This window comes from Callithrix jacchus, chromosome 1, assembly GCF_049354715.1.
Source record: "Callithrix jacchus isolate 240 chromosome 1, calJac240_pri, whole genome shotgun sequence".
Taxonomy (NCBI): domain Eukaryota; kingdom Metazoa; phylum Chordata; class Mammalia; order Primates; family Cebidae; genus Callithrix; species Callithrix jacchus.
Window position 1 is genome coordinate 142,717,129 of NC_133502.1, and position 22,703 is coordinate 142,739,831.

Here is a 22,703-nt window from a genome sequence, read left to right on the forward strand (position 1 = left end):
TACCAACGCCCGGACAATTTGCCATTCCATTGGCTTCGTCTTCCAGTCCTTGTGAACGTTCTTTTCCCATTGGATCCCTAACTAGTTTCGCTGTTAGAGGAACTTCCACACCATTGGAAAGATTAAGAAGCCTGGAGGTGGGATTTTCTCCGAGTTGGATCTGATACAAAACACTGGGTTCTAGGTTGCGACTCCCGAGTGGGTGGGGCTTTTCGTTCTTGGCTTGTCCTCTTCAGGCCTGGTACCAATTGGTGCGCGGGGAGGAAGGGGGCGGGGCTCCGTCACCTGCTGCACAAAGAGCTATTTTAGACCCTGTCACCACTTTAGCAAGAGGAGGGCGGGGCTCTGGGCCATCCGGCGCTTATTGGCTCCAAAACCCACACGGGGTGGGCTAAGGTGAACTGGAAGCAGTTTGGCTTTTTTTTTTTTTTTTTGAGACGGAGTTTCGCTCTTGTTACCCAGACTGGAGTGCAATGCCGCGATCTCGGCTCACCTCAACCTCCACCTCCAGGTTTCAAGCAATTCTCCTGCCTCAGCCTCCCGAGTAGCTGGGACTACAGGTGCGCGCCACCATGCCCAGCTAATTTTTGTATTTTTAGTAGAGACGGGGTTTCACCATGTTGACCAGGGTGGTCTCGATCTCTTGACCTCGTGATCCACCCGCTTCGGCCTCCCAAAGTGCTGGGATTATAGGCGTGAGCCACCGCGCCCGGCCAGGAGTTTGGCTTTTGTTGTTTTGTTTTTAACTGGCGGGGCTGATGCGCAGCATTTTTTCCATAAAGGCAGTTTCAGTCCCTTGAGCATTTCGCAGATTTTAATGTACTCATCTAAGGGAAATTATTTCTTAATTCTATGTTCTTGTTAACGCCTTCACTCCGTAGGTTAGAAATTCTGCAGTTTTTGCATTTCTTTTTTTCAGCAGCCAGACATAGGAGTGTCCTCTTTGCCGCACAACTATTATAATAAGCAAAGGAGTATGTATTCATTGTCCATTTCTAATCAGAAAAGGTGTGTGATACAGTTAACTCGGTGCCGGGCGTTTTCAATGAGTCAGATTTGCACTATTGGAATATATATATATATGTATTCTGGAATATGTATACTGGAATATATCTATATCTATATCTATCTAATAGATATATATATCTATTCCCGTCTCTACTAAAAAATATATATATATATGTGTGTGTGTGTGTGTGTGTATTTTTTTTTTTTTTTTTTTTTTTTTGAGACCGAGTCTTGCTCTGTTGTCAGGCTGGAGTGCAGTGGTGCGATCTCAGCTCACTGCAACTTCTGCCTCCCGGGTTAAAGCGATTCTCCTGCTTCAGCCTCCTGGGTAGTTGGGACTACAGGCGTGCTCCACCACACCCAGCTAATTTTTGTATTTTTTAGTAGAGACAGGTTTTCACCATGTTGGCCAGGATGGTCTTGATCTCTTGACCTCGTGGTCCACCTGCCAGGGCCTCCCAAAGTGCTGGGATTACAGGCTTGAGCCACCGCGCCTGGTCTGGAGTAATATATTTTTGACATAAGAAACATGGGGTCACAAAATGCTAATATTGACACTAGGAAAGTTTTAGTCTAACATCACAGAGGACTAGTTACCACTGTTTCTTTGTTGTTTCTTTTTTTAACACATGGCCTGATACATATAGGTGCTCAGTAATTGTTGAATGAATAATATTTGGTGTTTCCTGTCATTTTTTTCATAATATGTAATAATATGTATTGCATATGATATTCACCTATATGTAATCAATTTTTTACTTTTACATAGTCTATGTAAATATACTTTGCATTGGCTGCATATTATTTCCTTCAATGAGTTTATCATAGTAATTCTAACTCTATTGTTGACTATTAGTTGAATTAGTTTTAGGTGAATGGTTGTCATGGTGCATATAACCACTGTCAGGGAACTCTTTGCTTCTAGAGATAGTACAATCTCTTTTGTAAGCTATATTATTGTTAAAAAGTCCTTTCTCCTGGAAAGGGCAGACATTTGATTCCGTGATATTTCCCATGGATCCTAGGAGTCCAGATTGCATTTCTTCCCTTGGAGGGACAGATGGCGCCCCAGCTGTGAGGAAGTATAGAATGGCCTCTTTGGGCCCCAGAGGTTGCAGTTCTCTGTGGTGCCTCTGGGACACTGGGAGACCCTAGAGTTGCCCTGGAGAAGGGAAAAGGATAAGTGGATCTGGGATCTAGGAAGAGGAAGGAAGCCAGTCTGGAGGGTAGGTGGATACAAAGCACTTTGAAATTAGTTGTTTCTTTGGTTCTCATAGCAAGCAGGCAACACAGAGGTTATTCCTGTTTTACAGATCCAGAAACTCAGCCTAAAGAGGGACAGTGACTTGCCTGGGGTCACAGAGCCTGTTAGTGTTCGAATCTCCTACTCCCAGAAAAATCTATGGACTTCCTAGTCACTTCCCACATTCACTGATTTTGATCCCTGGCCCACAGTCTTCTCTACTACAAGCACTCATCATCACCTATAGTTGCCCTCATCTGAAAGATGTTATGCTCTGCAGCCTCTGAACAATGTCTCCTGTACTTCAACCCTTGCCTCTACATCAGCTACTGGACCTCATTACAGACTTCTCTTTCTTTGATTGCTCCCTTTTCCAATCTGTCATTTGCTTCCTGGCATCACTTTCTTTCCCTATTGGTACCGTATGCTCCTTTCTCATCCTCATACCTTCTTTTGCTTCATTTTCCTGATCATCCTCCCATCACCAACCCACTAAATATTTGGCTTCTCTGCTCCTCTAACTATGTTCTCACTTCCAACTGTGCCTGAATCCTAAACAACCCACTGATCAGATTTTTCTCCAGTTCCCCACATTAGCCTTCCCAAACCTTCCCTTTTCTTGTCTCCTTCCCTTTTCTTGTCTTCCTACCCACTCTTATCCCTCTCCCCCTGGACCAATGGCTGGTCTTATCTCCTACTTCACAGGGCATATAGAAGCCATCAAAGGGGAAGTTCTACAGATTCCTGTTCCCTGAAACTCCAGGAAGGCTCCATCCTCTTCATTCCTCTTGGTGATAGGAAGTGGTGTTTCTCCTGTTCAGAGCAAATCCCTTCACCTCTGTCTTGACCTCATCCCCTTCCTTCATCTCTGGGATCCTGTCTCACCAGGCATCTCTCCTCTCTTCTGGGTCATTCAAGGTCCCATTGTCCACTGGCCTCTTTCCCTTTTCCTTCCCACAAAAGTGCTTCCTTGATTCCACAACTCCCTCTGGATATTGTCTGACTTTTCTTTTGCACTTTTCACCCAAACTTCTTTAAGAGACTCCTTGAAACTCACTGCTATTTGACTCCTGCCTCCACTGTGCCAGTGTGAAACTGCACTGTCTGAAGTTCCCAAAGATTTTCTAATTACAAAACCCAAAGGATGCTTTTCAGTCTTTATCTTATTGGTGCCCCAACTGTATCTAACATCACTTCCCACTCTATCCTTCTTGAGACTTTCTTCCTTCTTGGCTTTCTTGAAGCCACTTTCCTTCTGATATCAGAGCAGGCAGCTTGAATGTGGGTGTGATGGAGGCAGATGGCAGGATCCAGGTTCTCTACTGTGCCTAAGAAGGGTTCACTCTAAGTTATTAGGCAGTCTCTCCCTGGGCTGGGATCTGTCTGCCCCATATAGCACCAAGTCAGGTTCCAGTGACTCCTCTTTTATTGCTGATCTGGGCCAGACTCACAAAGGCCTGCGCCAGTTGCTGACAGTGTCTGTCCCTGGAGGAGGGAAGAGCAGAGGTGAAAGGACCCCCAGATATGGGGGTCAGATGGGGGGCTAGGCTGGAAGGTATGTGGGCCAGGGAGTCCCAGGGGACTAGGGTGGGAGCTGGGAAGGCCAGAGGGCCCCTGTATCTGCAGGACCTCAAAGTCAGAGTTGCTGAGGATGACTTCTTGGAGGACAGGCATCTCTGCAAAAGGTATATAGTCTGCTCCGGGGGTGAAAACCAGTACAGATGTGGGATGTGGGTGGGTGGGGAGGTGGGCTGAGGGAATGCGCTAGTCCTAGAGGGGATGGTTGAGGATGGGAGTCTTCCTGCCTGGCCTTCTAACTACAGACCCTGGAATGGCTCCCGTCCCAGGTTTCTGCCTCACCGTAAGGCCTCCCTCCTTGTTGCCGGGTCTTCTGAGTCTCAAAGAAAGTCTCATGTTTCTCCCAGCACTGGTTACAGGCGGCACAGAGGAAATTAGACTCAAAACAGCTGCAGCAACAGCCTGGGGCAAAAGTGAAGCCAAGAAGAGTTTAGGAAATGGCGGCATTCCCAGGAGCTGACCACATTCTCATCTCTTCCTCACTGACCGCATGCCCAAGGCTCTCATACCTGCTCCCCACCATTATCCCCAGGCTGCATCCTATTCCCACCTACCCCGCTCCCAATATGCCCTTTGCCCTAGAAGTTACCATGATGCCTGCAGGGATGGGGCCCCCTGGCTGCATGTTCTTCATGGCTATGTTTGCAGCGACATTGGGCCCTCCAGGCCTTGGGGTCAAAGGTGGCCCGTCTCATGAGCCAGAACTCACCCACCTCCTCTGGGCGTGATGGGATAAAGCAGAACATGAGGCAGCGGCACTGGCTCACCTTGCAGGGCACTGATATCTCTGTGGGAATGGGGATGGGTGGTTAGAGTTAGACCAGCATCTGATAGAACCTTGCCTTGTCATGCCAATCCCCTCCTCCATTCCCCCCGCCCCTCTCCCTATGCACTCACACGTGCTTTCTCTCATACTTCCCAAGACATGACAGAATACAGTTATCCCTCCACACCTGAGAGGGGCTGGTCAGTTCTCCCCTACCTGAGATGATCTGGTGCTCTTTCAACAAGTGTCCACAAAAGCATCTGGACTCACTCCCAATCCGGAAACAGTCCCATAGGTAATGGGGGCAGCGCCAGCCAATGTAGAGACCTAGGTGTGCAGGATTAATAAGGAAAAGTGAGAAGGAAAAAAATCTTAAGCTCTCCCGAACTGGTCTTACCTAACCCTTGATGGGGTGAGGGGTGGGGGAACTTACCTCTCCCCGCTCCCAGGTATCTTTACTTCCACCTGGAAGTCCTCGCCTCTACCCCTTAGACTTTCTTTTTCCTCAGGGTTTGCTTACTACCCCACTAGTGGCTTCAGTTCTCGTTCTACCCAGGATCTACTCCATCTCTATCAGCCTGCCAGAGATGACTCAAGAGAGTCTTCGGTTTCTGAGCAGGAAGATTATAGATGAAATTTTGTTTGAGGATGAACATGAATATCACTGAGTTCTCTGTAACCACGGGGATTCTCATCTCCTCTCCTCACTCCACTAAAGCCCTTTAGACACTTTGTTTACTTGAAGCGTCTAAGGTGAGGGAAACGGAAGTTGACTGGCCAGATATACAGACAATGAAGATTGGCTCCTAAGGAGCATGGTTACTGAAGGTCCTGAAGAGGAGGAGGAGGTTGGACAGCACTGGTGCTGGAAGGCAGGAGAAGGGCTTCCTCTCACATCTCCAGGTTGGTACCTTAATACTTCCCTCTGTGTTCCTAGTGCTATTGTACCAATGCTCTCTATGTACTTAAGAGGGGCTGCCAAAGGTTCTTCAAGGGTCAGGAGAAAGGGGTAGGTAGCAATCATGAGTGGTGAAGACCAAAAATTATACATTGTGAGGCTAAGCAAGGAAGTGTGGAAAGGAAAGTGAGGCTAAGAAGCGTCCCTGAGAGTAGGCACCAGCAAGAGGTCAGAGCCCTTGAGAGCTGGTGTTCAGCAGTGAGCTCTGTCTCCCTGGCTTCGTGACTAGTCTTGAGGTGAGGGTGGTGCTGTGAAACTGTGGGAGGTTAACCAGATGGCACCTACCATTCAGATTTTCTCATCCATGAGAACTGAGAGTACCCCAACTTCTAGCCAAGAATCCTGTATGAGGTCCCATGGAGTGGGACCTCCAGGTGTAGGATTCTTAGTTCCACTTAATGGCTCAGCTGAAATGTCACCTCCACCAAAAATGGTCTATTATAATGCACTGTATTGGGATAGGAGTAGCACAAGGAGCTGCACATGGTAAGAGGAGGGGCCCAGACAGACAGGAGAAGTTACAGTGCATTATAATAGACCATTCCCTGTGTTCCCATTAGTCCATGAGTTCTTCAAGGAAGTTGTCTTTTCACTCATCTCTCTCATCCTAGCACAGGACCTGACACAGAATAGTTGCTGAGAGACTATAGATTGCCTGATTAAACAAATGAGCTAATTCCTTCAAGAGGAAGAGAGAGCCAGTATTCAGGCATAATCCTGATGTTCCCCTAAGATGATTAAGGAGAGTGGCATCCTCTGGTCTTTGACTCTGGTCAGGGCCACAGTTCACAATTGTGTGCCTCAGATTAAGTTTTCCTATCTTACCCATAGTCTGTCAGGATCTAAAGCCTGTCCAGATGTGGCTTTTGGCTTTGCTGCTTCTGTCTTGATGCTGATTGCCTGTGATGCCAGGGCCCCCTTACACCAGGGAGGCTTTGTTGAGAGAGCAGGGTATAGGCAGTCACAATGGGGGTGGGCGGGAGCCAGGATTCCACTAGGGGAGTTCTGAATTCTGTCTGGAGTAGCAGGATGCATTTAAAAAGCAGGAGGTGAGGCCCATGGATCAAGGCCTGCTCTGAGGGCCCGGGGTGGGGGGTGGGGGAGGAGTCAAGTTCAAGCGCTAGGGTACTAATCAGAACCCAGCATTCAGATGAAGACTGGAGTTTGAACAGGGAGACTGGCAACTATACTTCAGATTCTATTACAAGTGTTAGTGCTCTTAAAGTGGGACAATTGGAAGGTGGCTGTGGATTCCAGTGGGACCCTCTACTCTCTGTACCGAATCCAGAATCCCTTCTTGTTGTGGGTGGACAAGGCCTGGCAGGGGGAGGAGACATTACCTAGGATACCATTTTGATTCTGTCTAACACAGTCCAGTTCCACAATCACAATCACATTTGCATGATGACATCTCTTTATGCGTAGTATGTCTCCATAAAACACCCAGCTGTCTTTACAGGAACAATGCCTCTAGCTTAGCCCTCTCTCCTGAGCTTCCGACCCATATAGCTAGATGTCTACTAGACTCTTGCACCAGCATGTTTCATAAGCATTTCAAATCTTATATCCAGTTATTCCCTCCAAACCTGGCTCTCATCCTTTGTCGTCTGTTCATCCAACACATGCTTACCAAGCATCTACCCTTTTTCAGACATTCAGTGAATGGCACCATCATCCTATCACTTACTTATGCCAAAAACTTAGGTGTCATTCCCGGCATTTTCCTCTCTCTTGTCCTATACATCCAGTGTTTCAATGGTCAGTTTTACTTTGTTAGCATGTCTTTCCTTTTTTTTTTTTTTTTTAAGACAGAGTCTCACTCTGTTGCCCATGCTGGAATGCAGTGGTGCAATCTTGGCTCAGGGCAACCTCAATTCTCCTGCCTCAGCCTCCCAAGTAGCTGGGATTACAGGTGCCTGCCACTACACCCAGCTAATTTTTTGTATTTTTAGTAGAGAAGGGGTTTCACCATGTTAGCCAGGCTGGTCTTAAACTCTTGGCCTCAGGTGAACCAAGCACTAGTGTAGGAATCAGCATAGTCTAGGAATCAGTGTCGTGTAGGAATCAGGCTGCCTCGGCCTCCCAAAGTGATGGAATTACAGGTGAGCCACCACACTCAGTCTGTTAGCATTTCTTGAACCTTTCCACTTCTCTCCACCTACATCCATCTACTTCTTACCTGGATTATGACCAGTACCTCACAATGTATTCAGTTTCCTTTCCACACCTCCTCTCAGCCTCACAACTCCAGTCTTGTCGTTCTCTGGTCTATCTGATTGCCAGAGTGATCTTTCAGAAACACAAATCTGTTCATGTTATTGTCCTACTTAAAATCTTTTAGTGACTCTCAGTTGCCCTCGGGATATAATCCTAGCTTTTTAGCTTGGCACAGAAATGCCTGCACAATTCTGCCCTTCTGGAGCTGAGCTGGCTCTTCTCCCCAGCACTCTATGCATCAGGCATATTGCATTGCTATAGATTCCTGCCATGCCTAACCCTGTCCTGTCTCATCTTACACCACTCTTTACTTGGCCACCTCTTCTTGCTCATCTTACAGATATCAGCTGAGAAGTCATTCCTTCCAAGGCTTAGTATTCCTCAAGCACTCCAGATAAGATGTCCCGTTTTTTCTGCTCATGCAGCAGTCTCAGGTAACCTTGATTATAACAATTATTAGAGTGAATTATAATTATCCTTTTACTTATTGGTATCTCTCATTAGAGTACAAAGTATTTTGTCGTTGAACCCCCACCAACATTACCACTTCCACAGCTAGCTCAATGCCTGGCACACAGTTAGTGCTCAATAAATGTTTGTTGAATGAATAAAAGCAAAGGTTACCCTTGATATTTCTGTACATATCACATACACTGTTAAGGACTACCCAGGACTCAGCATTCCCACTACTAGGAGGGGACTTCAAATATAATTGCTCAGGGTTGAATGACACAAATTTCTTTATAAAACTTCCTGTTTAAACAGAAAGATGAAGACATTCAATTTGAAGAAAAAAAGAAATACAGTGGCCTTGAGGAGTGGGGAGTAGACAGGAGGTTCTGAGAAGGGGAATAAGATGACTGAACACATCCTGCATTTTTTTTTTTTTTGAGACATTCTGTCACCCAGGCTGGAATACACTGGCAGAATCATGGCTCACTGCAGCCTTGACCTCCTGGGCTCAATAATCCACCCACCTCAGCCTACTAAGTAGCTGGGGCTACAGGCGTCCACCACCATACCTGGATAATTTATTTTATTTTAGTTTTGTAGAAATAGGGTCTCACTATCTTGTCCTGGCTGGTCTCTAACTCCTGGGCAATGAAATGATCCTCCTATCTCAGCCTCCCAAAGTTTTGGGATTACGGATGTGAGCCACCTTGCCAGCCAGCTTTTACAAGCAAATAAGAGTAACTGAATATGTTAATATAAGCAAACAAAGCTATTTCAATGCCTGAATTGAGACTAGGAAACAAATGAGATCACTATGACTTTCTTGGCTCAGTGGTGGTGGTGCGGGTGTGGCGAGGCCGGAGTGCTGGAGGGTTCCTGTACGGGAAAGGGGAAAGTAAATTTCAGGGAGGAGGGATAAGCATTTAGAATTAGCTGGTTGTCTTTATATTTTAGGCCTTTCATTATAGCTGTACGTCATAAAGGGAAAGGAAGTATGAGGGACCAAAATAAATTCAGAATTCAGTCTAGAAATACCAGAATCCTTATACCATGTCAGTGTGGCCTTCTTACTGAAGGTAATCCGTATAGATATGGATTTCCATAACACAGGTAGACATGCTCACACACAGGATGGCATGTTTTTACAAGCTTATCTGTACATAGCATGCCACTAATAGGACTGCCAAGAGTACTAATTGTAGGTTGAGGCTTGGAAACAGCAGGGCCAGAGGACATGGCTCTCCCCGTTTATAAGGAAACTCAAAGCTTTTGGGTAGCCAGCATGGGCCTGGCATGCAGGGGTGACAGCCTTTTAATGGAGTTCCGCCAGGGGGTCTAAGGTCTTTGTCGTGTCAGAACAGCAAGTCTCCTAGGGACTGTCTAGGTTCCTGGGCCATCTCTGCTTTAGGGTCTGTAGGCTTTCTGGGCGCTATATCGGGTGGGCCCATGACCCTTCTATTTTCAATAATTTTAGTTTAGCTACCTGTCTCTACCTGGGCTTTATATGAATCTCCCCACTTGTCTGCATCCACCCTTGTATTCCTTGGCCCACTTGCCTGCACCCTTTCTAGGCAGGTGGTATTGCCCTTTCCAAAAGGGGCAGCTATTTGTTGAATGTTCAGGTTCCCAGATCGTTTTGGATTAGAGGATGGCCTGTCACAGGCCTCTGAAAGACCACATGGGCTCACCTGTCTGGATGGCATTCAGGGCTGCATCTTTCTCCCATTGGAAAAGATTGTTCACCTGAGCACCGAACTTCTCTTTGTGCATTGCCTTAGCCACTTCCACCAGCTCTGCCTGCTTAGCAGGGACCACTGGGTGGGCTGTGTAACCTAGGATGGGAGGGGCTGAGTAACCAGGAGGCCCTTAAACTAAGAGAAGGGACCATGACCAAGAGTAATCCAGTCTCCTCCTCCTGGGGTGAGTCAAGAACAGCAAACAGTAATGAGAATAGGACAGGGGAGAGGACAGGAGCAATTACGGCTAACTCCTTTCTTCTCCTTCTTCTTGTCCAGCTGGTGTCCAGACTGGGCTGTGTGAGCAGTGCTGCCACTGGCATCTACCCCCTTTTCAGTCTCTCCTGGTTCTTCCTTCTGCTTTTCAGATGCGTCCATTTGGACCTGGGCTGAAGGGCCTGAAAGGGAGTGCTCTGGAAGGCTCTCAGATTCAGAGAGATGGGTAGACCTCCTTGTCCATGGGACCTCATTGGAAGAAGACTCAGAGGAGAGGTCTTCCTTCAAAGTTTCAGAGGAAAGCAGAGAGACATATTCTACTGATTGGGGAGGAAGAGTTAGGTGTTTCTTTGGCACCACTGAGATGGGACTATCCAATGAAGCCTCATAGGTAGGGATCTCTGAAAGGGTCTCAAAGATGGAAGGCTCCTGATGGGTTTCAGAGGAATGGGCCACTAAAGGGGTCTGGGAAGGGGTTGGCACCAAAGAGGATTCAGAGATATGGGGCTCTAAGGGGGTCTTAGAGGTGGAAGGCTCCAAGAAGCTTTCAGAGATATGGTTCTCCTGTAAGTCCTCAGAAGATGGGTCCTTTGAAGAGGGGTGCTCCTCTGCATCCACGGTGGTATGAGGCTCTTCTGTGACCTCGTCTGCTTCCATCTAGTGGTAGAAAAGGATACAGGCTTCATTGGGTTGGAATTAGAGGGCCTGCAAGTCAGGGCAGAGTCCAGGGTTCGCAGTACATTATGGAATTTGGATAAGGTTCTCAGGGCACCTGAGATATAAGAGGGAAACAACATGAGCTCTGGGTCTTAGAGTGTGATCCAAGAGCTTCACCTATGTGTCCAGACCTCATATGGCATGTTGCTATGGCTTGCTAGGGAGTTGAACTTAAAGATCGAAAGGCTGAAGTAGAATCCCATCAGTAGATGGTAGCAGAGAACCATGTCCCAGGAGGGAGTCTGAACATAGCCACTTGGCCAGTCCAAGAGCAGGGTCCCTGGCATATCTTAAAACCCTGGAGGCCAGGCCATGGAGCTCTAGAGACTGGGAATACCAAGCCAAAGCTGGGGTTGGCTCCTGAGAGTGCAGAGGAATACTATGTGACATAATGTAAGACCCTACAGGTAGCCTGGTTTTGTCTAGGCACCACACACATCCTCCTTCCTTGATAATGTCATTCATGTTCAAAGCTTCAACTACTTCCAGCTATGTGCCAATGACTCCTAAATCCATATTTCTAGCTCAGACCTTTTTCAAGCCCACCCTGTACTTTGCACTCATACCCACCTGCCTGCTGGCCTTTTCTTTCTTTTTTTTTTTTGCAACTGAGTCTCACTCTGTTGCCTGGACTGGAGTGCAGCGGCGCAATCTCAGCTCACTGTGACCTCTGCCTCCCAGGTTCAAGTGATTCTCCTGCCTCAACCTCCTGAGTAGCTGGAATTGCAAGTGTGTGCCACCACGCCCAGCTAATTTTTGTATTTTTAGTAGAGACGGGGTTTCACTATGTTGGTCAAGCTGGTCTCAAACTGCTGAACTCAGGTGATCTGCCCACCTCAGCCTCCCAAAGTGCTGGGATTACCGGCCTAAGCACTCAGCCCCTGCTGGTCATTTCTAACTGGGTGTTTCCACAGGCATCAAAACTGAACTTTGGGAATTATCCTAGTCTTCTCTTTTTCCCTTAGACTCCATCTTCAAATAGGCACCAATGACTGTATTTCCTATCTTCTAAATATTCTCCAAATGCATTCTCTCCTCTCCCTTCCAATCTTATTCAAGTTTGCATCATTAGCCTTTGTGTAATAACTTTTTCCCTCTACTTCCATCCACAGCATTTTCATCCATTCACTCATTCTTTCATTCATTTATGTAACTTACACTTTTACAAAGAGCCTAATATGATGCTTTTCCTAAGCTCTAAATTGAGTTGAGTCTGAGAGAGAGACCGATTAACCAACAATGGCAATACAAATAAAGTGATGTTGTGCTGGGGTGAGCATAGGATGCTGTTGGGAGGGGATATGCCTAATTTATCCTTCAAGGATGTAGTCCTCTTTCCTTACCCAATCAGGATCTTTCTAAAGTGCAAACCCATTACTGGCACTTTGTGGCTTATAAACATGCCATGACTCAGTCTAAAGGATTAAGTCTAAATTTCTTGGCCCTGGTATTCAAGGCCTGTCATCATTTTCAACACAGCCTGAGTATTCCTGCCTTACCTTTCCGTGCTCCCTACTTTCCCCTCATGTTTCAGAGAAACTAGATATATCACTCCTTAAACTCATCAGAGCCTTTTCCAAGGGAAAGTTTGGGAAGGGAAGTAGGGGGAGAGGTAGGATTATGGGGAGGAAAATGACCAGAGTCAGCTAGAGGGAAAAGGGACCTAAGGGTGGAGAACCAGAGGATGGAAGGTGAGGAAGGGGAAAGAGAAGGGAAGGAGGATTGGGTGGAGGAGGAGAATAAGGATGAAAAGTGCAGAATGTGGGCCAGGCATGGTGGCTCACGCCTGTAATCCCAGTGCTTTGGGAGGCCAAGGCGGGTGGATTACTTGAGTTCAGGAGTTCAAGACCAGCCTGGCCAACATGGTGAAACCCAGTCTCCACTAAAAATACAAAAATTAGCTGGGCATGGTGGCAGGCGCCGGTAGTCCCAGCTGCTGGGGAGTCTAAAGCAGGCAAATCACTTGAACCTGGGAGGTGGAGGTTGCAGTTAGCCAAGATGGCACCACTGCACTTCAGCCTGGGTGACAGAGCAAGACTCCATCTCAAACACCACCACCACCACCACCACCAGCACCACCACCACCACTACCACCATGTACAGACTGTGAAGGGACTGAGGGGTGGGAGAGAGACAGAGGTGTTGGGGGAGGAGAGGGAGGGTTGTTGGAGAAATTACCTACCTCTGGGCTTTGGCTAGGTTGTTACAAGTCCTTAGGTTAAGGCCTTGCCTTAGGATGGCAGGGGGAGGTGTTGATCCTCAGGGAGGGAAGGTTGTTGGTTGTGGATGACTCCCAGCTGCAGGCCGCTGTGTGTTGAAATGCCTTGCCGGAAAGTCTGCTATTTGGAGAGGGCACTTGGATATCTGCAGAATTTCACAAAAAAGCTCTGGCCTGACTTGGGGAAGTGGGTAGGGAGGAGGGGTCCAGGGCCGACAAGGGAGGAGCTTGACTGAAGCCTCTAGAACAAGGGCCTGGAGAGTAGGCACCGGTCACCAGGACAACCGGAACGCCTAGTAGTCTCTGTGGCAACGGCGGTCTGGTCCCCTCCCCGGTGGGTGAGGTCTCCTGAGGGGGTTGCATTGGGCCTTGAGGGGACGAACCCAGAGGGTTCACTTTTGAAAAGTGGGGTGTGTTACGGAATCTCAGTGAGCGAGTGTCTGGGTAGGATCTGCGGAGATCTGTGCGTACGTCCGGGGAAGTCTGGGTTTGTCAGAGCAAATAGGGTTCCCTTGAGATGTCTGTGGGGCGGTCGTTGGGGGCTGTGAGGATCTGAGGGGGCCTCGGGCTCTGTGCTGGGGGTGAGAAAGGCAAGGTCTCCTGCTGGGGCGGGGGCGGAGTCTGTGTGTCCTCGAAGCCCAGCAGGACTAAGTTGGGGACCAATAGAGTAGGGCGGGGGCGGGCTTTACTGACAGGGACCAATCGAGCCGGCAGGGGGCGGGGCGTCACGCCGACGTCAAGCCGAGGCCGCCGCCGCGGGGCCTGGTTATCGCCGGTTCAGCGCAGCCCGGAGTCGCCCAGGCCTGAACTCCCAGCCAGGTCCCCGGCCCCCGCCCCGGGCCCGCGAGGACACCGGAGGCCACCCCCCGGGGGTGGGGAGCGGAGCCGCGGGTCAGCTCTGCGAGCGCCCCGCGCTGGCCTGTCCGGCCCCGCCCCCGCCCCGGGCCATGGCCCAGCCCTTGTCCCGGCCCCTCGTCCTATCCCGATCCCCGCCTTGGCCCCCGGCCCCGCCCTCGCCCCGCTTCCCACATCGGCCCCAGCCGCTGCCTGGGTCCCCGTCCAGGACCCCCTTCCAGTCTCTGCCCCTGGCCTGGCCCCCATCCCGGCCTCGGCCCTTGTTCCACCCCCTGTCACAAATCCCAGTCCGGGCCCTGTCCCATCCCCATTCCCAGTGTTTGCTTAAGGCCCTGGCTCAACCCGGGTCCTTGCTGCAGTCCCCGTCACAGCCCCTCCTTCCATCCCACTCCCTGCCCTTGTTCAAGCCCCCGTGTCCAGCCCAGCCCAACCCATTATCTCAGCCTTTTCCCTCATCTCTGTGTTTACCCAAGTCTCTCCCGCTAGTCCCCCCCATCTCTCATACTCTGCCCCTCTCCCAGCCTAGACTCAAGTCTGGGTTTCAGCTGCCGCCAGCCCTATTGCTGCTGTTGCTGTTCTCTGTCCTTGGCCCAGGGGCTGGTGAGTGCAGAAGCAGGAAAGATTGAGACAGGAATGGGGTTCGGGCAGGGAGGGGTGGGCTGGAGAGATTCAGGAGAGGTGGGACCTGGGGAACTAGATCATTGGAGAGCAAGTGGGAGAAATAGGAGAGAGGTCTTACACAACAGCGGGATTGGCAGGGTCAAAAGAGTGGTAATTAATTGGGTTTGAGGCTCAGCAGGTGGCTTATAGTTTTTAGGACAGAGACTCCAAGATTTTTTCTGTGTCTATCCTGATTCCACTTTGACTCTTGCTTTTCCAGGGAAATCTTGCGGGCTTTGCTCCTGCTTACAAAGTTTGATGGGAGAGAGGCCCACATCAGAAGCCTCTAGTGCAGTGTGGGAATATATAGCCTAAACCTTTGAGATATTGTGGATGCATTCAAATAGCATGAAGAAGAGTTTTAAAGATAATATGTAGCAAACAGATGAATATGGATTAGTTGCCATTATGATGAGTTTTCTTCTTGTAATGATTCTTGTTCCAAAGAAGATTGATTTGCCTAGGAATATTTCCTGATACTTTTAGAGCAGGGCTGAAACTCGGAGGCCATTTTACAGATAGGGAAACTGAGGCTCAGGGAGGGAGCAATTTGTCCAAAGTCAGATAGCTTGTGAATGACAGTGCTGGGGCTAGAAAAAAACGTTTCCTAATTCCTATTTCATACTAGTATTTTTTTTCCCCCACTGCAATGTATACCTAATAGAGAAACAGACCCAAGTGGGGAAAGGCTCAAAGCACAACCTCCTGTCTCCCCTGTCTGCCCACAAGGGGGCTTTATCCACAAACTGTTCCTTATTTGCTGGGCGTCAGCCAAGGGCCACCCTCCGGTGGGGAAGTGACTTGGACAGGAGAGGGAGAGGTCCAGTTTTTTAAGGGGTAGAATGTGAGAGGAGGAGGGGGTGTCCTGGTCTAGGGGATGTGCCATGAAGATGGCTCCATCACGAAACAACTGTAGTCTTCATGCCCCAAGTCGGTAGCCACCTCTGGTAGGTGTCACTCTAGATAGATGGAGATGTGCCTGACGGAGTCTTTGGAAATAACAGCCAACAGAGCAGCTGGGGGTGGAGAGTGTGGGTATCAGTGAGTTCTGGGGGCCTGGTTTAGTGTACAAACGTGAAAGGTCACAGCCCCTGCAGAGATATCTGGTCACTTATGTGTTTATGTGTGTAACTGAGGGATCTGTAGGAAGGCTGGCAGCATGTGTACATGCTTGTGTGTTGTTGAGTGTAGACACATGCATGTGTGTGGAGTCATGTGAGCTAGTGTGTCTTCTGAGTGCCTGTGTTATGGTATGAAGGGGAGGGGACATGTGACCCATGTACATTCTTCTTCAGCTCTGCCTGCTCTTCATATGGACAGATCACTGAAGCTGTGAGTGGAGCTGGGGACCTTTTCTCAGCAGTTAATAGTTCCAAGGGTGAGGGCAGTGTTGGGTGCCTCCCATAATGAATATATGTTATCCATCCACCCCCAGCCAGTCCCCTTGAAGGAAGGAGCCGTGGAGGCACTCAGTGTTGATTACTATTGCTGGCAAGTTGGGTACTTGGCAGAGGCAGTAACCAGTCAGGTTTTCAGTTTTGGTGAGGGGGAGTTTGTGCTATTGAGCCAAGTTCCTAGCTTCCATCCCCTGCCATTATGGCTTCTTCATGAGCCCATTGAGCAAGCATTGGGCTGGCAAGGGGAGCAGGGTGACCAATGGCCACAGAACATATACAGCTGAAATTTGTGGATGAAAACACTATTGCCCAGAAGCAGGTTCATGTGCTTTGGGGAGAATTATAATGAAGTTGGAAAAGAGTGCCAGTACGCCCAAATGGAGGCAGGGCTGCATTATTCCTATTAATAATGCCTTGGCAACTTTGGACCAAAGTACAGGGTGCTCTGTGACCTAATGGTGGTGATGGATTTTGCCTGAGGAGAGGCTGGCAGTGTCATAGGACCATCATAGCACAGGGCTGCATATTGCTTATCGTTTGCTTCAATTTTGTTTCAGGAATGGGAGTTATCTCTTGGGTCTAGTGGTCCCACTCCTGATCCTTGGATCTTTTCCTTGGGCTGAGTCGAGGACCCACACATGCTTGCTATTCAAAAAAATGAGCTTTTATTCTACCTAATGCTATCACTAGGAGGGCCAACCTCAGCCTATGTGTGTGTATGTGGTGTGTATGTGTGGTGTGGGTGATGGTGGGAATTATCTTAGCTTTATCATAGAAATACTGGGGAACCTGAAACAGGTTCATCTGAACTTGGTACGGGCCTTACATATGCTCCCTCTGGACACAGCTCTGGTAGGCCCTGTTCAAACTGCAAACCAAAGTTTGGAGTGAATGGGGCTGTGGACCCTTTCTCAAGCATCTGCCCTCAGAACTTCTTCCAGGTTCCTCCCAGCATTCCCAGCTGCTGCTCATTCCTTTATCCCGCCAGCCTATTCTTTGACCTCTGTAGCCCCTGGCCACTGTGGGGATGGCTTAGCTAGTTCCCCAGTTCTCCAGACCATATTGTGGTCCTTTGAATCACAAAGATCTTTGTGCTTGTCTATCCATGTTTCCCAAAGGTCATTAAGCTGCTTTTCACCACTAGCTCTCTGATGGTCTGCACCGAGGGACTGACCAACATCTCTCCTAACAGTAGCAATGGCTGATCAGATGACCCATCCCTGGTACCAGCTTTGAGGAGGAGCAGCCCTTCCCTAATTCCAGCAGAAGGCGCACTACAGTTCCGATTTCTTCTAACAATAGTATCCAGGCTGTTCACCTCTTAGCTTTCTGCCTCCTACTTAGCACAGCCAGGATTCCTAGGAAACCTGTCTCCCCCATCAGTTGATTCCATTTCCCTTTGTCCCTCTCAGATGCATCTCTGTCACTCTCTGAATGCTCACTGGTAGCCTCTCTGGCTTCCTGGGCAGTGCTCAGCTTGTGAGGTGGCAAGTTTTCCCTCCTGAAGGTTGAAACTGAGAGTGGTATGAACTGGACAGACTAGTCCACGGCCTCCAATGGCCCCCAGCTATGGAGGGCAGTTTTGTGGGGTGACTCCTGGAGTTCCTCCGGTTCAGTGTTCCTCCTTCAGCAACCTCCCCTTCCCTTTCTTATTTCAAAAACACCTCATTTTTGGAGTTATCTCTCCCTTCTCCAGAGAGGTAGATTGGACTAGGGAAGCTCTGAGAATATTTACTGCTTGGCTGAAAATGCCCCTCCAGAGTCGTCCTTAACGCATCCCCCGTCTGTCCTGAAGCTGCTGAGTTCCCCACCTTCTCACCTGTCCTGGAGGTATCCTCTTGAGCTTCTCAGGCTGGTCTGAAGTCTCCAGAGCAGTTAGATTCCCCAGAGGTTTACTTTGAGAGACCTTGCCTGCCATTGGGACCCTCTTCCCCTGTCTGCTACTGGGTTACCTCTACTGTGACAGCCGTTCTACTCCCTTGCCTGGCTGGCTGCTGACACGACTTCTGCTCACCTTGGCTCTGCTCCTGATAATCATAATCAGGCATCTCAACATTTTAAGGCAGGATGACCACTTTCCACATCCCAACCAGGTATGCTCTGAATATTCCCAAGTGGCTTGAAATCCACTGGATCACCAACTCACTGCCTCACTGGGCCTCCCTCTGGGGGAACCTTCCCCTGGCCGCCACCCACTGGCTGCACATTCTGACCTGGGAAGCCTGACAATTCTCCTTTCCTGGGAACTCTCATGGTGGCCTGCCAGCTCCTGTCCTTGCTTCTGCCACCCAAGCTGGCCTCTGGCAGCTGTACCACACTTTCCCTTCCCCTCTCCTGCCCTGAGCCAGTATACAGGCAGTGCTTGTGAGGCTGCTGAGGGTTTTTACTGCTTCTAACCACAGGGGAACAGAAAAGGGAAGAAAATCAACAAGGATGTTACACAGTTCCATGCTGATTCCCAAGCCTCACAGGTGGAGTTCCAGCCTGCTCAGTGGTTTATGAGCCCGTGCCAAAACACACACACACACACACACACACACACCCCTACCCCTTCCACATGTCTGTTATTTTAGGCTTGGTAAGTGGAGAAAATGGCTCCTAAATGAGGGGCAGCTGTGAAGTCAAAGAAAGGGTCTTAGTTTTGGATTTAGAAAGAGCTAGGTTTGCATCCTCAGTTTGGTCTAGGTTTGAGCCTCAGTTTTCTTATCTGTAAAAGGAGGGTTTTTTAAAATTATTAAGATTAACATAAGGATTAAACCAGATGATGGCTAGGTTTCAGATCTGCAGCCTGAAACTCAGTTCCTGGCTCAGAGGAGAGCATTTGTGGAATTGATGCTATTGGTGAGGAAGACTGGTATACCGGTTGCTTAATGGAAATGCCCTCTGTCCTGCCCTGCTCCTTTCTCTCTCCTGCTTCCCAGGAGGCCTTTTCCTGACTGATTACTCCACCTGCTCACCCCGCAAGCTGAATCCTTTCCGCTCCTTTGCCAGCACCGAGCTCTTCCACTTCCATGTTCCCGAGGACACGTTCCTGGCTGTTTGGAACCTCATCATCTTCAAGGAGCAGGGGGGAACCTTTGGGGACCACTGCCCAGACCAAAGTGTGACTGTGTGAGTGTCTGAATTAATTTCCCAACCCCACTTCCAACCCCTGACCACTTTCCAGACTAAAGTGTGACTTTTGAGTCTCTTAACTGACCTCCTGACCCTGACCCCAACATTGAAGTGTGACTGAGTGAGGGCCATGACCTCTGTCACATGACCACTTCCTGACTACTGTATGACTGTGTGAGTGCTTGAGCTGATCTCTCACCCTTGGCCCCTGACCTGGAACTACTTTGTTGAATGTGTCAGTATAGGGAATCTACTTATTTACTGGTGATGAGTGACAGTTCTTCTTTCTTTCTTCCATTTCCTGCCTCCCACCCCATTGCCTGCTTTCCTTTTCTCCTAATTCTGGTCCCCCAGGTATTTCCGGTCCGGGGCACCCCCGGTCATCAATCCCCTGCATACACACTTCCCAGGGGACACAGCTGTGCCTGGGGTTTTCTCATTGACCCTCAGCTGGACACTGCCCAACCGCACCTCAGGCATCTTTAACGTCAGCAGCCCCTTACCTGGGGACTGGTTCTTGGCTGCCCACCTTCCCCAGGCCCACGGCCACATCTCTGTCAAGGTGGGTTGATGTTGCCCAGGGCCAGAGGGGCCAGAACTACCCCTTCATCTCTGCTGAATTCTCCCCACAGGCTCCCTGGTACGCCAGCCTTGTGCCAGGGTGGGCAGCAGCACAAGGGTGGCTGGGGTGGGGCATGGCTAGAGGCCAGCAGGCCACCCAGTGGGTCAGAGGCCATGATCTGCAGGAGGCAACTTGGGAGCCTCAGGAGGACGTGCTGGGTCCAGGTAAGCTGAAGGAAAAGTCGAGAGTCTGGAGTCAGAGGCTCTGGCACGGGGGAGTAGTGCCCTTCCTAGTGGAAGGGACAAGTGTTAATCAAGGTGAACAGAAGCCAACTATGGACTGGTCCAATCTGCAGCACACACCAGGACTGGTTTTATTCTACATCGTGATTGACAACAGCCCTGAAGGCTTTCTTAGGCCATGGCCCAGTCTAATCCACCTGGGAGAATGCATTCCTCTTCCATCATAATTTCAGACAGCTTCCTACACCCTTAAGAAGAACACAAGAGAAACTCTTTCCTGCTAAAAGGAGGCGTTGGGCAGCTGGTGTCTATCCTGGCCTTTGCCTCACTTTTCTCCAAGTATCAGCCACCCAAGCACTTATTTCACAGAGGTATTTAAAGACTGAAGGGCAGGTTCAAAGGTCAGGATGCCTCTCTGGTTTGGAGAGAAAGGAAATGCCACAATGTTTTCGTGCTACTCATGTATTAGGACAGACAGGTCTCCTACTCCTGTTCACTGGGAGGAGAAGCAGGGAGTATACTCAGCTGCCTGTTTTCAGAGTGGGATGGCCACGTGCATGGGGCCTGTGGTGAAGGTGAAGGAACAAGCAAGAACAGAGTGAGGATTTAAAGAACAGGACTCTAGCACTCAGAAATGGGGTGAATAGTGCCTTCAAATGAGCTGAGACTCATAAGGACGGGTGCTGGCAATGCTGTTGTCAGAGATGGGAAGTAGGGCTGAGGTAGTGTCGCTAGGCCTCAGTGACAGGGCCGTTTTTCCTGAGAGTGATGTGGATGTGCAAGAGAACTCCCCATCAAGGCCTACGAGCTTGCTGGAGGGCAGTGTGCTGGGAGCTAGCATGGAAAAGGTTCTAGGTTCTAGGTAGGCCTTGACCCTCATCAGAACTGAGGGTTCTTCTGTTAGAAGGAATGTCTTCATAGGTCAAAATCCCAGTAGGGATGTTCCTTATCTCAACTCTGATCCTTGACCCACTTTGTGAGAACTGACAGGGAAAATCCTGAAGCCTGGCTCTAGTTATCCAAAAACCTTTCTAGGTGAGCAGGAACCTGGGACCTAGGCCTGGGCTGGGATTGTAGGAGCTGAGGCCCAGTTAGAAGTAGTCAGGATTGCTTATGGCTACCAGATTGGGACAATGGGGAATAGAAATAGTAGTGTAGAGAAAAGCTGCTCAGAGCCTAAAGGGTAATTCAAGTGCCCAGACCAAGGGGGAGCTGGGTAGTGAGAATAGAACTAGGTCTGACGTGCATTTGTGTCTAGATACAGAAGGTGGGGCCTGGGGAACTTGGTACCGAGCTGGAACCCTGGTCAGAGCTCCCCCAGGTGAGATTAGACAGAGGAGGACCATCCCATTGTGCCCATGAGTGGCAGTGGGTCTGGACACCGTGAGAGATGTAGTCCTTCTGTCAGGCGTGTTTGAGAGGTTGATGGGGGCAAGGATCTTGTGTCTGGTTCTTCTAAGAATTAGATTAACTTTCTGTAATCTTACATGGTCCTCAAAGGGTGCTTCAGCTCTCCAGATCCTGGTTAATTTCCAGGATTCAAGCCTGTGGGTTCATTTTCCAGAGCATTCCTCTATTTTCTCAACTTGTTTCCTCCTCCTACTATGGCTTGCTTCCTGTGAAGCTTGACAAACACAGGAATTTATGTGGGGTTAGGGATATCCTTTGGTGGGAACTGAAGAGTCCCAGTGATAAAAAGAAAGTGCTATTTCTAGGGCCCTTCTCAGCTTTGGGGATGAGCTCAGATCTCCCTTTAGCCTTAGTCCTTTAGTACCTGCTTTGTGCCAGGCCTTGGGTTGTATGCTGGGGACACAGAGATAAATAAGATGCACGTTAGATACAGAAGATGTTTTAGGAGGATAAAGGGGAGATGGCTAACTCAGCTTGCTAGCATGGTGGAGGTGGTATTGGGAGCTGTTAGGTGGTGAGGCCTGAGGTTGAAAAGGCAGGGAAAGGCATTCCAGGTGGTGGGAGGAGCATGGCCTGAAGTTTAGAAGGGGGAACTGAAGTGGTTCAGAGTGGACTGGTGTTGGGTGGTGAGGGAGGTAGAGGGGTGAGCAGAGGCCAGATCATGAAGGGCCTTGACATTTGAACTATATCCTGAGTGTGATAGGGAGCCCTGAAAGGTTGTAAAAAAAAGAAGTGACTTAAAACAAAGAGCTCTCGTGAGCTCTGGTTCCCACACTTCTGCCAGATTCTGGGTCTGTGTTATTCACTACGTATTCCTAGCCTCCAGTGCAGAGCCTGGAACATGATGCCATTTTACCTCCTTTCCTTGTCCCCTTTTTCCTACCAGCCGCTTCTGTCTTGTCCCCAGCCTCCATCTCCTTGCTTTCCTGTCTTGGATCATGTGTTCATTCTAAGATGCCCAGGTGCCAGTCTGCTCTGAGGGGCTGGCATTTGGTGCATACCATTTGGCACCTAAATGGCTCATAAGGGGAAAGTACTCATAAATGTCTAGAGCACATGTTCTCTTCTAATACTTCCTCTTCCTGTGTCTAAGATTTGAAAAAGTTGGTAAAATAATGAAAGCAAGTATGAGGACAGTAAAGAAGTCGATTGTACAGGAGAAAGGATTCTGTTGAATCCACCAACTAGGACCACATGTCACTCAGTGTCTCAGCTGAGGTGGTTAGAATCTGCTAATAGTGCTTCTGCTTTTCCTCCTCCTCCTGAATTATTTTATATTTCAAATAGGCATCTATGTACCTGGTACAACATTCAAAAGGTACAAAAGGCATACAGTGGAAAGTAAGTGTTCCT

The 22,703-nt window shown here is 49.1% G+C and overlaps 2 protein-coding genes across 35 annotated transcripts in view; one reads left to right on the forward strand and one right to left on the reverse strand.

Annotated features, from left to right (window-relative positions):
• Window positions 1–439: 439 nt before the first annotated feature.
• The window catches only part of TMEM8B (transmembrane protein 8B), a 37,552-nt gene continuing 15,288 nt past the window's right edge, over window positions 440–22,703 (forward strand). For 9 of the 33 annotated variants that reach the window (XM_078371742.1, XM_017974622.4, XM_078371758.1 and 6 more), the window contains exons 1-4: window positions 13,875–14,001; window positions 14,487–14,565; window positions 18,944–19,133; window positions 19,491–19,698. Coding sequence is in view for 6 of the 33 variants with exons in the window: in XM_008999170.5 (XP_008997418.3) it covers window positions 14,058–14,565; window positions 18,944–19,133; window positions 19,491–19,698 (906 nt within the window). In the remaining 27 variants the exon portion in view is untranslated. Of the gene's footprint in view, window positions 561–13,353; window positions 13,445–13,874; window positions 14,566–18,942; window positions 19,134–19,490; window positions 19,699–22,703 lie in introns of those variants that run through there. The other 24 variants (XR_008482141.2, XR_013535174.1, XM_008999170.5 and 21 more) reach the window with 8 other exon arrangements.
• On the reverse strand, window positions 3,660–13,720 carry FAM221B (family with sequence similarity 221 member B). 2 transcript variants are annotated; one of them, XM_035251784.3, is made up of 7 exons: window positions 13,075–13,720; window positions 10,205–10,832; window positions 9,912–10,055; window positions 4,812–4,922; window positions 4,419–4,616; window positions 4,112–4,231; window positions 3,660–3,736 (listed from the first exon to the last, which is right to left on the reverse strand). In XM_035251784.3, the coding sequence occupies exons 2-7, from the start codon at window positions 10,830–10,832 to the stop codon at window positions 3,699–3,701; spliced, it is 1,239 nt and encodes a 412-aa protein (XP_035107675.1). In that variant the 5' UTR covers window positions 13,075–13,720; the 3' UTR covers window positions 3,660–3,698. The 2 variants fall into 2 exon arrangements, with proteins under 2 accessions (XP_035107675.1, XP_035107682.1); XM_035251791.3 differs by having other exon boundaries at window positions 4,539–4,616; window positions 13,075–13,309.

Bases quoted from the DNA above. Each gene is read 5' to 3' on its own strand.
- FAM221B (XM_035251784.3), bottom strand. From the start codon at position 10,832: ATGGAAGCAGACGAGGTCACAGAAGAGCCTCATACCACCGTGGATGCA. The intron at 10,056-10,204 runs GTAATTGCTCCT...CTCCCATCCTAG, and splicing joins GGAGAAGAAAGGAGTTAGCC to GTTACACAGCCCACCCAGTG. The intron at 4,232-4,418 runs GTAACTTCTAGG...CTTTTGCCCCAG, and splicing joins CCATCCCTGCAGGCATCATG to GCTGTTGCTGCAGCTGTTTT.